Genomic DNA, 17,217 nt, shown 5'->3' on the forward strand with positions numbered 1-17,217 from the left:
TTGTTTTTCAAAGAATTGGGTTGTTATCTCAATGATATTGAAGGACTGACATACCCATTCACCTATGTTGGAAAGTTTTACTTTTCCTCATTTAGCTTAGGGGAGAAGGCCTCTTTTAAAATTCCTATCAGGCTAAAGTCCATTTCCCAAAAGCGGCCTGCCTCGTTGCCTCGATACCGATGCAGTTCCTGGTGTTGTGAGTTGGCCCCTTGGTTTACTTGTGCACAAGTCACACATTGCCTAGTGACTGAGAATACTTTTTCTTTTAATACCTGCCTTAACTGTCTCTTCCCAGTTTATAAGTTCTTCCCTTCAAAACCATCTAATTTTTGTAATTTTCTTTGGATATCTGGGGCCGACTGTGTCACAAAGGCCAAGTTAATTGCCCGCCTGCCTGTTTTTTGGTGCCTCAGGGTCTATGGGGGTCCATAGCCTATAAGTCTCCATCAGCCTTTCCAGGAAGGCGGCTGGAGACTCTGTGGCTCCCTGGGTCACCTCTGTAACCTTGGACATATTAGTTGGCCTTCGTGCTGCCGCCCGAAGTCCTGTTAACAGAGCCTGGCGAAAACGGGCCAAAGCCCCTCGTCCCTCCTCCGTGTTAGGATTCCATTTCGGTCGGGTACTAGGGAGCACGGTTTCAATTAGGTTGGGGTTATCGGTGGGCCGCCCGTCTGGACCAAGTACCTGTTTACGCGCCCCCCCCACATGATTTTTTTTTTTTTCTTCCGTGGTAAACAAAACCTGTAACAATTGCTGACAATCATCCCAGGTCGGCTGGTGAGTTACAAATATAGTTTCTAACAGTAATATTAATATAAGTCAGTCGTGGAGAATGGGGCGTAAGTAAGAAAAGGCTGTGCCTCCCCTGGACTAGGTGCTTGTTGCCGCAGAGGCAGAGCAGTGGGCCGCTGTTCAGTCAAGTGCTCCTGGGACGACCTGGGAGGATGTCGTCATCGCGGCCGGTATCCGCCTCGGGAGGGACATGGGAAGGGGGAGGCGCAGACGCCTCGGGAGGAGGGGTTTCTTCTTCTTCCTCTCCCTCCCCTACAAGAGGAGGGGGAGGGGACTTAGAGCTTTTAACATTAGGTTTTTTCCCCGTCCCCCATCTTGGCGGCACATATGTTATCTTTAGATCTTATTTCCTTTCTGTTGGTAGCTCCCGGCGGGGGCAACCAGGGCCTCAGCCAGTCAGGTGGTGTCTCCACGAGACCCCGCCAACACTCAATATAAAGAATCTGATCATCATGTGCCTTAAAGACAATATCTTCCACCGCATCTATAACCGGAATAAAGAACGTACCTCCGGATGGCCATCCCACCTCAAATGTCAGCCATTCCAATTCACAAAAGGTGCGGAGGGTTTCCGGGTCTACAGCGGCCCCGAATTCCCTGCCGATCTGGCGGAAGTCTCTGAAGTGGTCCAGAACTAGGCTCAAGGGGGTCTGCATCCGGAACATACCTTGTCCCATTGCCAAATTCCTGTTGAGCCAAAAGTTTTAGCACAAGCACAAAGCCAAAGTGTCCAAGCAAATGCAAGAGCACACACACGAGTGACAAAAGACAGAAGGAGAGAACAACAAGTTTTGACACAATCCAGTTCAAAGTCGGGACCAAAGAATATCGAAACCGACTTTGAATTCCCAAGGAAGAATCGCGGCGTCCCGGGACTCCTCCTGACTCCAGGCTTAACGTCGCGTGCGACAAGCCTTAATGGAGTCTCCCAGTTTCTTGCCGGCAAGCCAAGGGTCGCAAACTTACCTGAAGAAGGAGCAGGTGGTGGCTTCGGAGGAGGGAACCTGTTTCAGATCTTTAACCTCCACTTCGAGTAGTCCAAAGACAGGGAAGGACCCTGTTTCAGATCTTTAACCTCCACTTCGGGTATTCCAAACACAGGGAGGGACCCTGTTTCAGGTCTTTAACCTCCACTCCCCGGTCCGGGAGGATTCCCACGTGCCGTGGAGCGACTAGTCCCACGAGCCATGGCCGCTAAGCCTGCACGTCAGGAGGCTGTGCTATGCAACGGGACAGACAACAACAGTGAGAGGCCCGCTTACCACAAAAAAAAAAAAAAAAAAGACAGGTAATAAAAGGAATTTAACCTAGAAGCAGCAGCTCAGTAAGGAAAATAAAATCATCAGAAGCTATCTAATCACAGCCACAGCCATCCAGGGCTCTGTCTTATCTTCTGGGGCACAAGAATGGGACCTTCCTAAACTTGAAGGACATCCAATCAAATAAGTAAAGGTGTCGCTCACCTCGGGCTCTTGGAGGGATTGCTAGGCACTCTACCAAGTGTATACTAACTGCAAAACACTGTCATGGTTTTGAAACATCTATGTTCCAGGAAAGCTTTATGGGGTGCATGGGGAAGGTTTCTTTTTGACATCAAGCAAAAAATAAATCACCAAGCTCTTTGAGCACAGGGGTTCTTAAGAGGGAAGTAGAAAGAAGGAATGGGCAGAAAAGACGATCTCCTCTGAAGTGAAGGTCGTTTGTCCAAAAGAGAAGGATTTAGTCTCAGTTTAAGGAGAACACTTTTAAATACCTGGGACAGCTCCAAACTGCAGTTGAGGGAATGAGTGTTTCAAAACAACAGTGCTTTAAAAGTCCTGGCAAGGCAACAAGAAGATTAAGAGTTGGTTTTGCATAGTTTTGAACACAGGAGTAAAGAAACATAGACACCTCTGACTCAACAGCCCTGAGATCCTATGGCATCAATGGGTCAGTTGCAGGGGGCAGGGGGTGTGGGGGGCGATATTTCTCTCTCAACGTTTCCCAGGGCAGCCACCCCTCCCTACCCTACGCCTCTACTCCCTTCACCCTTCCTCCCTTCACTGTTGGGTCACCAGGGACAGCACTTCTTAATCTGGAGCGCTCAGGCACCATCTCTGCAGTCTGGATTCTTCCTGGAGTCTGACAAGTTCTGGGACAGGAAGCCAGGTCTGCAAGGCCGCTGGGGTGAAGTCGGACCTGAAGGCCTGGAAGGGAACTGAAGCCCTGAAGCCCACCAATGTCCTTGAAGCCAAGGGAGGAACACATCCTCCTAACAGTACTTCTCAGAGCTCAGCGTGCTTCCCACCCGATGGTGATCCATACTCACTTGAGGCAGCAAGGACTGCCTCTAACTGGCCCCCTCGATTCCACCTTAAGGGTCCTCACACATATGCAAGAACGCAGGCCCCAGCTCTCTTTAGTCAGCTGAGGCCAATGCTGCCGGGGTCCCTCCAGTCCCATCCCCCAGCCCCTCCCTCTGGGACTGTATCTAATAGAAGAAAGAGCACAGAGGAATTGGATGAAGCAAGGAACCTGGGAGCCTGGGTATGAGTTTGAAGACCGAGAACCTATGGCACAATTACATATTATTGAAACTCTTGTGGGGTGTGTGGGGGGAGGTTAGGAGGCTGAGAGGCTGAGTCGACCTGGTGAGTCCAGCCCCAGGACACCATACAGCCCCGCCCCCCTTCCCTGCCATCAGACAAGGGGTGCCGCAACTCCAGCCGGGACTCTGCACTTCCCCCTCCCTGATTCTCCTCCGGAAGAGCAGGTGACCCCCTCTGAGGGCAGCAGCAAGATAACGCACCAAGTCCCCCTGCACTAAGGCGCTACTGGAAGCTCTTCCTGAACAGCAGTGCTGGCTTGGAGCGAACCCGTGCACCACCCTAGTTGGTCTCGTCCTGCAGCTGAGAGAATCGGGGTTTAAGTCAGCTGCCCTGGCTTTAACTCAATCAGTCCCCCTTTAAGCCAGGTGACCCGACTTTAAAGCACTGTGTGCCCCTCAAGCCTGCAACTTCAAAAGTTGGGAACTTCACTTTCATCCCAGCAGCTCACATAGCTGAACGCACACTGTAGTCACCCCCAAGCCTGGCTTAGAGGCAGGATATAAGGTAAGGGGATGGGCGTGCACTCATGGTGATGAGAGTGTACTTCATGCACCAGAACGGTCTAGGTACTCTGGGGTACGGCAAGCAGTGCACGATACAGCAGCTCCCTGGCAAAGCTGGTGATGCACAGGGAGAGCAGGCACACCCATGCATGCAGAGGTTTCAGGACGGGAAGTGGGGCACAGCCAGCCGGGAGGGTGTGAAAGCGGAGGATCTGAGCCTTCTTGAGAAAGGCAGACAGAGAAGGATGGATGAGAAACAAAGACCAGATGAAATATGGATTTGAAAAACACACCCTGCTCTTGAAATTGGCGTGGGAGGGCACCCAAGATTTGAGTCTTCTTACTCCCCAGTAACTAGTGCTTTGGCCTGTTGTGGTCCGGGAGTCACACGCCTGGAGTCGAGTTCCCCGGTAAATGCGACCCGTGTCCCAACCAAGGACACCCGAGAATCACCAACACCAAGCAGAAAGATTAGCAAAGGATTTATACGAGTACAAGTATAGAAGCTTACACAAACTGTCCGGACAGGGTCCCACTCGGAGAGAAGTGAGTGAGACCCCGACTAACAGCCGGGCGAGGCTTTTATACCCTTCACAGGGCGGGAAGTCCCCAAGGCGGGAGGGAGCTGTTTAATTTTGAATCAGCCAATCAGGAACCCGGTTCTTCCCGCCCCAAGCAAGCAAGCAAGTTTCTTACAGAAGCCAAAATGTGCTGTTAGCCCTGAAGCTGTTCTTCCATTTCTTTCATCACAGTATAATAAAGGATATTAAATATTTCTGGATGACATGAATCTCCTCCGTGTCTGCATTTCAAGACTAGAAAAGCAGACTCAAGAGTTTTGTCACAGATGTATGGCAAAGAGAATGAGTAGGGAGGTTTCTTAAGGTTTGAGAGTCAGAAGTTTTCTAAGATGCTTGAATCTTCCGTGATAGCCCCATTCCAGTTACATGGATTCAAATCTTTCCCCACACTTCACTTTCATTTAAGAGAAGTGGCGAGGTTGGAAATTCAGTAAGTATCATAACTCAGCAAACACCTGGATCTACTGTTGCACTTGGCTTTCAGGATTTGCCAGCCCCGTAGTTAGAACCGGTTAAGAAGACTCCCAACACAATCATAGAAAGTTCTGACTTCAATGCCTTTCGTAAGGTCAGAATTTCAAGTGGCCTTTCACTTTTAATTATCTAATTTCATTGTAAACAAGCATCACACTTACTTTTGGAGCTAGCATTGCTCACTGCGTTTAGTTTTTGGTGAAAGCTATCCAGTCCCTTGTGTGAAGTGGGCTTATGATCCTGCTACATCATGACTATCCTTTCCTAACACAACACAGGATTACAAGTTTCTCTGTCTTTTAACCTCTTTCAATCAGCCATTAATATTCTGCTTCTCTGTAGTCTGAGAATCATCCTCTAGTACCAATTTCTGTATGAGAATAAAAGATGACTCCAGTTTAGAAGTTAAATATTGAAAGGATACCAGATACCTTGAAGATTTAAAGAACCAAACAAAACTAGGATGTGAGGATTCAGGAATCATTTTAATGGATCAGACAGGTAGAGATGCAGAAATCTTTAGGCTGCTGCCAAAGGATGACTCAATTCCACGTATTTGCAGTCCAGGAGTGATGTTCCATATCTTTATAATAGCTGTTACAACAAGTGGCCCAACCAATCAAAATGAATACTAAAAGAAAACATCCCTTATGGCCCATACATAAAGCCCCGTTTCTCCGGTCAAAATACAAAGAATGAAAAACCTGACTGGCTTAATTAGAGCCATGTGTGACTGGCATTCCAACAGAACAATACAGAATGAAGGCAAAGTACCAACAAAGAGCTAGGAAAAGCATGTGTTAAAGACAAAAACAGATTTCAACATATATACTGAAAAAAATATAGACACACACACATATACACGCGCACATATATTCAATATTAATTTTGACTCTATGACTACAAGATTATTTTACACATAAAGTTCTGCAAATCACATATTGCATTTAATATATTGTGGACAGACAATACTCCATAGGAGCATATGTAGAGCTTAATCTCTTTCTGCTAACTGGACAATACTGTATTGAATAATCACAATTTAATCAATCTGCTTGGCAGGATACTGAAATCCTATTTGTTGTAATTAAAAAGATTTTGCAATAAACATTATTTATATCTATATATTCATTCCATTGGGATGAAACTCCTCGATCCAGAATTACTGTTTCAAAAGGAATGCATATTTATAGTGTGGATAGGTCATGCCATATTGCCACCCCAAACAGGAGAAGACAAATCTACACTGGTAATGATGAACAACCTCTTGTTTTCCCACAATAACTAGTATGGGAAATTAACTGCAGTTTAGATTTTAATCCATCTGCGAGTCAAGAAGATTCGTTTTAAATCTGTAATTTTCTGAGCAACGAGGTTAAGAACCTAATGAATTTTCTTTATTCGAGTTCTTCCACTGTGACACGCCTGTTGTTAAGCACTGCCTAGTTCCCCGACTGCTTTGTGTCATAGCACTCTGCTCTTAAATGACATATTTTTTCATGTGTTGTATTTTCTGCCAGTTGCCCCTTACATCTTTTTTGACACCTTTCACCATGTCAAAGTTTATTTAAATCTTTGTACAGGCCAGCTTACTTTCTTCATGTCTTCCAGGGCTCCATGTCCTACTCAGTAAAGCCTTCCTCCTTTCTGTGTTTGCCTCTAACATATTATTTCATAATTAGAGCCAGTAAATACAACTGTATTATATTTCTCTGTAAGGTCTAGGTATGCTTCTCTTTTTGGAGAGTGGATAATCGTTACAACATCATTTCCCCAATAGTGAAACACTAATCTTATTATATACCAAAACATTTTTTCAACGATTCTTTTTTTTTTTTCTGGCCACACCATGAGGCATGCGGGATGTTAGCTCCCCCACCACGGATCGAACCTGCACCCCCTGACATGGAAGCACAGAGTCCTAACCACTGGACCACCAGGGAAGTCCCACCAAAACATTTTTTAAATGTCCTGCTATGTTTGACAAATCGTCCTTCCTTGCGTGGTTTTCAACTAAAACTGTCAGAGCAAACATACCCTACTGGGACTCTGTTGGGAGTGACAATTTACAAACATTTTAACAGTATTACTTCACCTAGAAAAATAGAGTATTTCTTTTTATTGGCATTTCCTAGTCAACAGTTTAATAACATTCTTTCACCTCTATTCATAAGTTGCTTTATAGTTTTTCTTGTTTTTGATGGGAGAGTTGTATTATCCTCATAGAAACAATTAGAACCTTTTGTGCATTTTTCTCTGCAGTGGAGCAGGAGTCGGCACGCTTTCTCTGCACAAGGACAGAGAGTAAATATTTGAAGTTTTGCAGGCAAGACTGTCTCTGTTGCAGCTACTCAGGTCTGCTATTGTAGAGTGAAAGCAGCCCTAGGCAGTATGTAAACAAATGAGCATGGCTGTGAGCCAACAAGACTTTATTTACGGACACTGAAATTTAAATTTCATATAATTTTCACGTTGTCTTAAGCTATTATTCTTTTCACTTGTTCCTCCATTAAAATAATTTTTAAAATTCAGATCATGGGCCATACGAAACAGTCAGTGAGGCTCTGGCCATGAATCAGTCAAGATTAGTCTGCCTCAAGGTTAGTGGTACTTTGAAACTTTAATGGAATTCACGCATAAGCCCAGGTGACTTTAAATGATCAAATCTTGCCAAATTTTCTAATACATGTCAGAAGGTTTAACCGTACGCAGGTGAAACTTGTCTTCTCCTCTGATTGTTTCAGTTCTTTTCTTCCAGGACGCCTCCTCACCCATGTCCTCTACACACTTTCTAAGACTGTTGTCAGATGTAATTTTCTCACCAACAAGGTCACAGCACCTTACACTTTATGCAGATAAATGAAAAGCTATAATACTAACTCAACATTATGGAATCAAGTTTTAAACCAGAACAGGCAAAGCCTCACTGTCTGTCTTGAAACGCCTGTTCCTGATCTAAAATCTGGCTCTCTTAGCTTCATTCTATGCATCATTTTCAGTCAGAGTTGCCTATGGTAACTTCTCAATGTCTGAAAACAATGTTTTTAAAAGAGCTAACATTACTGAATGCTTAGTATGGACCAGCCATTGTGCTACACACATCTTATGCATTAATCAATATGAAGGATCTCAATGTAAGTGTTTACATGAGAAGTAAATGAATCCTATTTTCACTTAAAACAAAAATCTCCACGTTCTAACTGCAACAATGTGAAAAAAAAACTTGTACAGGACAAGAACAGAATAGACAGAAAGAGAACAGGTTTTAAACTGCTGGAGTGGTCTATCTGAGTCACAACGTCTCAGGACTATAGTGATGGGAGTGAGGGTGGATTCCAGAGAAACTTGGGTAACAGATCCACAGGATTTGATGTAGCAGGTAAAGAGGGGCGTGCAGGTGACTCTCCAGTGTGGATTCTCTGATGTGCAAAGTGTGTGCTCTGCCTGAAGACCTTTCTGCTTCTCTTATGGTTGTGGGGTCTCTCTCCCGTGTGCACTCTTTTGTGCTGATTGAGGTGTCCGATTTGGATGAAGGTTTTCCTGCATTCCTTGCATTCATACGGTTTCTTTCCAGAGTGAATCCTCTGATGGACACTAAGGGACTGCCGATGGCTGAAGGCTTTGCCGCACGCGCTACATTCGTAAGGTTTCTCCCCAGTGTGACTTCTGCGATGACAGATGAGGGACGACTTTGTCTTGAAGGCCTTCCCACATTCAATACATTCGTAGGGCCTTTGGCCAGTGTGAAGCCTCTGGTGCTGAGTGCAGGAGGAGTTGTCACCAAAGGCCTTCCCACATTCCATGCACTTATAGGGTTTCTCTCCCGTGTGAACTCGCTGGTGTTGAATAAGGTGTGTGGTCTGGCTGAAGGCCTTCCCGCACTCCTTACACTCGTAGGGTTTCTCTCCTGTGTGAGTTTTCTGATGCTGCGCCAGGTGAGCCTTCTGGGTGAAAGCTTTGCTGCAGACCTTACAAGCATAGGGCTTCTCTCCAGTATGAATTCTCTGATGGGTGGCCAGCTGGGAACTGATGCTAAAGGACTTACCACATTCCCCACATTCGAAGGGCTTCTCGCCAGTATGAATCCTCAGATGGCTAGCAAGGTGTATATTCTGCCTAAAGGCTTTCCCACATTCTTTACACTTAAAAGGCTTCTCTCCAGAATGCACCCTTTGGTGCTGAGTGAGTGAAGCATGATGGCTAAAGGCTTTTCTACACACCTCACATTCGTACGGTTTTTCTCCTGTGTGAATTCTCTGATGGACAGTCAGGGATGAGCCGTACCTAAAGGCTTTGTCACACACATCACATTTGTAGGGCTTCTCTCCAGTATGAATTCTCCTGTGCTGATTGAGTCCGATGTGATCACTGAAGGCTTTCCCACAGTCGATGCAGTCAAAGGGTTTCTCCCCGGTGTGATAATACCTCCAGTGACGGATAAGGGATGTGTTCTGTATGAAGGCTTTCCCACATTCCATACATTCGTAGGGCTTCTTGCCAGTGTGACATCTCTGATGTCGGGCAAAGGATGAGCCATCACTGAAGGCCTTTCCACATTCCTTACATTTATAGGGCTTCTCTCCAGTATGAATTCTCTGATGCACGGTGAGGGATGAGCTCTGGGTAAAGGTTTTCTTACATTCATTACATTTGAAAAGTTTTTTTCCTGCATAGATTCCTGCATGTTTTATTACCACTGAACTTGGGGGGAAAGTTTTCTTAACTGAATCACAGCGGTGAACTCTCTCTTCTGAAATGTCCAAGTGGAACCATCTTCCAGATTTGTTATATGGACACTCTCTTTCCTTAGAGAGGGTTTTGTTGTGAGTGACTGCCTCCTGCCTGAATTGTGTCTTCTGACCTGCCAGCTTCCTTTCCTCAGAATCCCAGCTTCCTCTGAAAGTGGAACTCTCTAGGTTAGTGTTTGAAGTTCTGTCCATTACCACTTCAGCAAATGAATCCTGCTTCGGAAATAACTCCTGGGTCTCATGTATAGACTTCTGGCCTGAAAGATATCAAGAAAATAAACAAGAAACAAACATTTCTTTTATCATAGGCTGGGAGAAAAGGAATCTACTAAAAGGAAAACTGTGAAGAAACTAATTGGTGAATTAAACCCTAATTAAACCACATAAATTGTGCACCTCTAAAACATGTGAACATGCAGTCTACAATGTATGTAAGACGACCCCAGACTGGATTCATACGGGAACCCAAGAGAGGTGAATAGAAAAAAAGTTAAACGTATGTGGAATCAGTCACACATCAGAAGTGTCAGGAGTCGGAAAAATGTTCTGCAATCACATCACCTAAAAATACAGTCTATGACAGTCATTCTCTTCACCCTTTCTCAGCCCTGGCTATGCAGCTTTGATGCCAGGGCAGTCATCATGTCACCAAAGTTGTTCCAAGAAGCACACCAAACACAAAAGCACAGTGTATGCTATGATGTTCATTAAGTGTCCTGAAAGCCCAATCACTCCCCTACAACCAGAAATGGTGTTTCTATCAACTGTATCTTATTTGACTGATTTCAACAGAACCTACAGTGCCAACTGATGGCTAAAGTTCAGCGGTCACATAGAAATCATTTTTACACTGATCTGCTTGCTTCTGCAAGCCTGACAAAATCCTCACCTCTTCTCTGGCCATTTAAGTAATGGAATTTCTCATTCTGGAGAGACGGTTTTTATAAAAAAATAGTGAGTGCTGATATTATATTTAATTCCATCATACACACCACTGATTGGGTATATGGCTTACCTCAGACTACAAGCTTGCAGGGAGGAATGATTATGTCTGAAATCCCTTTGCTAAATCACTTAGCATGTACCAAAAACTTGTGCAAGTAGAGCTATATCACAATAAATGTACAGAGATCAAAGTGGTGATGGGGAGAGAGATGATGCAGAGAGTCAGATGTCTGGGAAAAGATGATCTTTAAAAAAGGAAAATAAAGTGTTTTTTTTTTTTAAATGGCATCTAAACACTGAAAGCTTTCCTTCTTAGGTCAATAACAAGACAAAGATACCTGAGAAGTTCCAGCCCAAGCAATTAGAAATAGAAATAAAAGGCATCCAAATTAGAAAGGAAAAAAAAACAAACTGTACTTGCTGATGATATCATCCCATATATAGAAAACCCTAAACAATCCACAAGAAAGGTATTAGAGCTAATACATCAAGTCATCAAAACTGCAGTATACAAGATGAACACACAAAAATCAGCTGTATTTCCATACACTAGGAATGAACAATCTGAAAAGGAAATTATGAAAATAATTCCATGAAAAATAGCAGTGAAGGAATAAATTATTGAGGAATAAAGTTACCTTAAAGGGTGCAAGACTGTACATTGAAAACTACAAACATTGCTTAATAAAATTAAGAGCTAGATAAATGGAAAAACATCCTGTGTTCATGGATAGAAAGACTTAATAATGTATTCATGGAGAGAAACAAGGAAGAATTAAATAAGCAACAGAAACAAGACCAAATAAATTTGTTGTACAGTACAAATGGGAGTAATATATCTATTAACAGAAACAAAAAACCATGAATGAAACAAAAATCAAAGCTAAAGCTTCTATAAATGAAGCTACCACACAATCTAAAATACTGGATAGCAAGAAACACCACATGCAACCTTTCAAGCCACAGGAAATTGGGGGAAAAAATATCACATTTATAAAACAGGATTTACATTCATGCTATATACAGGCAAGGAAATATGACCCAGCAGAAATGTGGGCAATAGGAATGAAGACATCACTAACAGAGTATAAACCCTGAATGGATTTAAACACATGTATTCACAACCTCACAAGTAGTCTGCAAAATAAAAATTAAACAAAACTCAATTTTCACCCCACAGCTTGGAAAATATAAAAACAAACCCAAAATACTATTAGTGAAGATGTATGGAAACAGGTATTCTCATATATTGTTTACCACTGGTATTACAGCCTGTTGTTATGTTCATGAAACTTAAAAGACATGTATACTTTGATCATGCAAAGAGATATGAACAAACTGGACCACAATTTATTGCAGGTGAAAACCAGAAAAAACCTAAAGGTTCAGATATCCTCAACAGTAAATTAGTTAAGTAAATTATGGTATTTCCATATATTGTAATACTAGACAGCTACTTAGATGAAGTTTCTGTCTACTTTCTAAGAATACAAGTAGAAAGAGAAATCATAAAAATAGTAATATATTAGACTATATAAAATTTAAAAAAAATTTATGTACAATTTAAAAAATTCTAGTGAAAAAAAAATACTTATTACCATATGTGAAAAATAGTTTGAGACAATACATTAAAAAATTAATGTTCACATTAAAAAACCCCCACTGGGACTGGCCTGGCAGTGCAGTGGTTAAGACTCTGCACTTCCACTGCAGGGGGCATGGGTTTGATCCCTGGTTGGGGAACTAAGATGCCACATGCTGTGCAGCACAGCCAAAAAAGAAAAACAAAAAACAAAAAAATAGGGACTTCCCTGGTGGTCCAGTAGTTAAGAATTCACCTTCCAATGCAGGGCATGTGGGTTTGAACCCTGGTCAGGGAACTAAATCCCACATGCTGCGTGGTCATAACTACTGGGCCCGTGCACCTCAGCTAGAGAGCCCGTGTGCTGCAAACTGCAGAGCCCACACGCTCTGGAGCCCACGCACCACAGTTAGAGAGAGAAAACCCACATGCCACAACTAGAGAGAAGCCCGCGCGCCACAATGAAGGATCCTGCATACCACAACTAAGACTGGACACAGCCAGATATTAAAAAAAAAATCAAAAACAAAAAAAATTTAAGACACAATAGAGAAATGGATATAAATGAGGAACATTTTACAAAAGGATAAATAACAAAATTTGGGGAAAGTATTCAACACATTTTCATAATAAAAAAATAACCTAAGGCCATAATCTTTCACCAAATAATAAGCTAAACATTTTCACCAAACTACCCAATGCTACGATGATGCAATTAAACCCATACATCTAGTCATCTGGTCATTGCTAGAGTCACTAGAACAGAAAACTCTCAGAGCCCAGCAGACTATCACTTCCAGGGATACAGGCATCCCCAAAAGGTACAGCCTTCACTAACTAATAAACTAACTAATAAAGGTGCCTATTATATTTTTAACACCAAGAAATGTGATGCAACCTAATTGAGCAGTGGCACACGGAACATGGAACTCACGTGAAAACATCGGTACGCAGGATGGAATGCAAACTCTATTTCTACCACGTAAAACAACATACGTGTTCATCAGGGCTTGAAGGGCCTAAAGTTGTCTATGTTATATTGTGATTATGGGTTATGATTTCCTATTCCTTTCCCAGACAGGTGACAGGATTACACTTTCTGAAAACCATTATTTTCAAAAGAAGTTTCTTTTCCTTCCTTGTGTATCAAAGAAATGGCCCTCCGCCCACGTCTTCTTGCAATCCATCTGCCCACCCTCTCCAACCCAGACAAGGATTCTCTGGGGGGAGCCCTCTCCTTTGCCTCTGTAAGGCCATGTTGGGAACTTCACAAGCTCTGGTTTATGCAAGTCATCCATGCACATGTCATCCCCTCCATGGGAGTAAATATTTGATGGCTGAGGACAGAAGTGTAAATTCCCTCGTTCTCCAATCGCCTGCCAATGTCAAGCCGAGTGGCTCCCTCCTTCAATTTGTGGTTCTTACAGGAATGGATGCATCACGAAGTGAGTGGCCATCTGACCACGAACATCAGACCTTTGGAAGACAGCTCCAGAAACCCTCGGGGTCTGGAAGAGATCATTTAAGGAACCAAGTGGTTGATCCATGTCTGAGTGGCCAAGGACAGGAGCAGAACTACAGGGAGGAGTTATCAACCAAGAGAAGGTGGGGTGGGGGGCAAGGAGGAGGGGAGGAAGGAGGAGGAGGAGGAGGAGGGGAGGGGAGGAGAGAACAATGTAATTTTCAAAGCTCAGATCTCAATCTTCTTTCCAGACCCGAGGATGTGGTGGGCTTTCTCTGTACGTTAGGTAGCACCTGGCCTCTTTGGTGAGAACTACACTCTGGCCTGCAGTGGCGTTTCCACCCCAGGCCTCCCACGCTCACCTGGGGATGGGCCTCTTGCCAGCTCTCCTTTCACCACCCAGGGTTCCTTCCCAAGGTCCAGCAAAGAGACCAAGTCTGGCTCAGACACACAACGTCCTGCACATGGGAAAAGACAGGGGTTTCGGTCATACCCTTGGCATTCTTAAATGGACAACCAATTCCTTGGCTTTGAAGGAAGAGCGCTTTATTACAGGAAGGACCAGGAAGAAAAGTGAAGAGTATTTTAAGGATATTGAAGTTGATGCTTCAAGTATGACAAAGATACTAACTTTCAACTCTACAAACGTCACACTCTTAAGAATTGCGAGTAAAAATTCAACCCAGTGCTTTGAAAGACAACCCCGCCACCCCACCCCACCCCCAAACACACACACAATTCAAAACTGAGGAATGAAAATGGGGGCTCCTGAAGATTCAGATTTGGGAGAGGAACATCCTTACCTACTGCCCCCAGATTGTGGTCCTCCCACACAACATTCTTACAGAAGCTCTTCCGAGTTGGGTCTGGCTGCTGCGAGACGTCTACAGCCATGTTCGTGATGGTGACCAAGCCCTGAAACGGTGCAAACACGTTTCTCATCAAACCGTGCTCGTGAACTCACGATGGCTCTGTGGGGTGGGCTGCATCCACATGCTGTGAGAGGCGCTCTGTACCAAGAATTTTCACTAGGTTCTGAGTGATGCTGGTCACATGACGACTGAGCTAGTTATGTCGTATATGTTTAGGGGCAAAGAAAAGAAAAATAGGGGAAACTGTTTGTGCCATGGAGAATCTATAATTTCTTGGAGGAGAATGAAGGTACAGAGGGTATGGATTTTCTGAAGTTCACTGGAGGCTTCCTGACGTTCAACAAACGTTGTTCAATTAAGTCTGCAAAGGGTTTTTCTCTCATATGAAATCTCTCATGAAAAGGAAGGCTTGAGATCCTATTCAAAGTTTTCTCACATCCGTTACAAGTTGAACATTTCTGATTTAAACAGACTTGTTTACGACTTGCTGTGACCCAGTGTCTCCCCTTGTGTGTATCAAGACTGCAGGTACTCTCTCTTCTGGGGGGACACTCTGTCGGTACGCAGCCCTGGATTCCAACGGAAACTTCTCCCACACTTACTGCAGACAAGATCGCTTTCCTAAGGAAGGGTTTCTTTGTGAAGGACACAAGGAAGCTCCTGGGAGTCATCAGCGTTGCCTCTGTAAGTGCCTTACTAGGAATCTCGCCAAGTCTACCTCATGCAACTTATCTGTAAGCGTGTCTCCCCCTCCATTTACACCCTGACTCACCAGATGCCTCTCCAACACAGCACTGTAACCCCAGTCTTCCCCTAGAACGGAGCACTCCAGACTGTAGGTTGTGGGCCTCTCCATTAGCACCGCCTGGGATGACTTTTCTTCACAGAAGCTCTTCTTTGAAGATAACTCCTTGGTCTTTGGAAGAGCCCGTGAGTCTAAAAGATATTTTTAAGAAGGTAAATATCTCTTCAATTACATACCAGTATGAAGAAATCTTCCAAAATGTAATCAGATGGGAAAAAATCCTCAAAAAAAGTATACTGTTTCGAAAGCTGTTTTATATGACCCACTGGCCTTCCATTCCCAAATCTGTGTAGCTTTAATCCTAAAGGACACAATGTGAGTTTTCACACCTAAATGTTGACCAAGTAGTGCATGTTATGGTTTTAGCAGGAGACTGGAGAAAGAGATCGAAGTGCAGGAGGTGAGAGAGCTCACAGAGATTTAAATCTAAGATAAAATGTGGCCAAAATAGACAAAGAGGGGACAGAGCCTATTGAAGGAAACGCTATATGATCCTTATCTCAGCGCTATTATGGAAGTCTCACTTTGACTCTTTCTCCATTTTATTTAGCAAAAATTTCTTCTCTTTTTTTAAAAAAACTAACGTCTCCTTTTTTTTGTGTGTGATTACAATGCTAACTAACCAATGTTCAGATCCTGGCCTTAAACGTACAAGTCTTCAAAATCAACTACAGTCTCAGCAAGAGAGGAAGGGTCAACAGAAGGGAAAAAAACAGTTCTGTCTCAGAAAACTAGCTCAGAGAATGTGATTTAGTACCATGATAAATGGAAAACTTTTCCCCCAAACGCCATTCCAGTTCTCCTGGGCCATACAATGACCCACGTGAGTCGTCAGAGTTTGTAAACTGTCCTGTTGATACAAACTTTTCCGCCGAAGTACGGTTTGAACAAAGAGGTCTTACAAGATTCTCAATTCTTTAGAAATGGTAGTCATTTCCTATTACAGGAACCTCCAAAAGAAATCTGTAATTCTGATTCCTTGTCTTACTTGCTTAACTTGCTATTCCAGAAACAGTGTTGTGGTTGAAATCTCTGTACTCCCAAGTGGTATAAATATGATGATATCTGCATCACAACATCTGCAAGAACATTCCATCAAATCAGAATCAGTGTCCTTTCCTTCTGAGAGCCAGTCGCCCACCTGTGTGCAGCCTGTTTGCACGGGGAAAGGCCGCCTGGACCCCAGACGGATCACGGCCCAACACAAATCCTCTCCTGAACTACCAATCTCTTTCTTCTCGTTCTCACCTTTCTGCTCAAGGCTCTACTCTTGTGCCTTGTTTCCTGGCTTGAAACCGGGAATAACTTTTTTCTTCCTCTTAGGTACCTATTTACACTAATCATATGTAGGACAGCACTTTCTACTGCACTTAAGTGTACAAAAATGTCTTATCGCCCCTACGGGATGGTTAGCTTTCTAACGGCTTACACTCATCTTCCCAGCCAGCACCTGGTGGGCTCACTCAAAGCTGACGCACAGTAACAATCAGTTAAAAGAAGTCTGTAAATGAAAGTCATTTCATCAAAGAGAAATAAGATAGTAAAACCCACATCAGAACCAGCCTAAGATTTTTAAAGAAAGTGACGACTGTGTAAGTGTGAAAAGCAAAAGGGTAAGACGGGTGCTGGGAAAACATGAGATCCAGAGGAGAGGACAAGAGTTACAAGAGTTGTAACACAAGGGCTTCCCTGGTGGCGCAGTGGTTGAGAGTCCGCCTGCCGATGCAGGGGACATGGGTTCATGCCCCGGTCCAGGAAGACCCCACATGCTGCAGAGAGGCTGGGCCCGTGAGCCATGGCCGCTGAGCCTGAACGTCCGGAGCCTGTGCTCCGCAATGGGAGAGGCCACGACAGTGAGAGGCCCG

At 43.9% G+C, this 17,217-nt stretch overlaps 1 protein-coding gene across 1 annotated transcript in view; it reads right to left on the reverse strand.

Moving 5' to 3' along the window:
- Positions 1–8,246: 8,246 nt before the first annotated feature.
- Positions 8,247–17,217, reverse strand: part of ZFP28 (ZFP28 zinc finger protein) — a 17,492-nt gene continuing 8,521 nt past the window's right edge. The window contains exons 5-8 of the mRNA XM_007457498.1: positions 15,320–15,483; positions 14,479–14,590; positions 14,038–14,133; positions 8,247–9,943 (exon numbers count right to left, since the gene is read on the reverse strand). Coding sequence (XP_007457560.1) covers positions 8,247–9,943; positions 14,038–14,133; positions 14,479–14,590; positions 15,320–15,483 — 2,069 coding nt within the window. The remainder of the gene's footprint in view (positions 9,944–14,037; positions 14,134–14,478; positions 14,591–15,319; positions 15,484–17,217) is intronic.

The sequence above is a fragment of the Lipotes vexillifer genome, unplaced genomic scaffold (genome assembly GCF_000442215.2).
Source record: "Lipotes vexillifer unplaced genomic scaffold, Lipotes_vexillifer_v1.1 scaffold995, whole genome shotgun sequence".
NCBI lineage: Eukaryota > Metazoa > Chordata > Mammalia > Artiodactyla > Lipotidae > Lipotes > Lipotes vexillifer.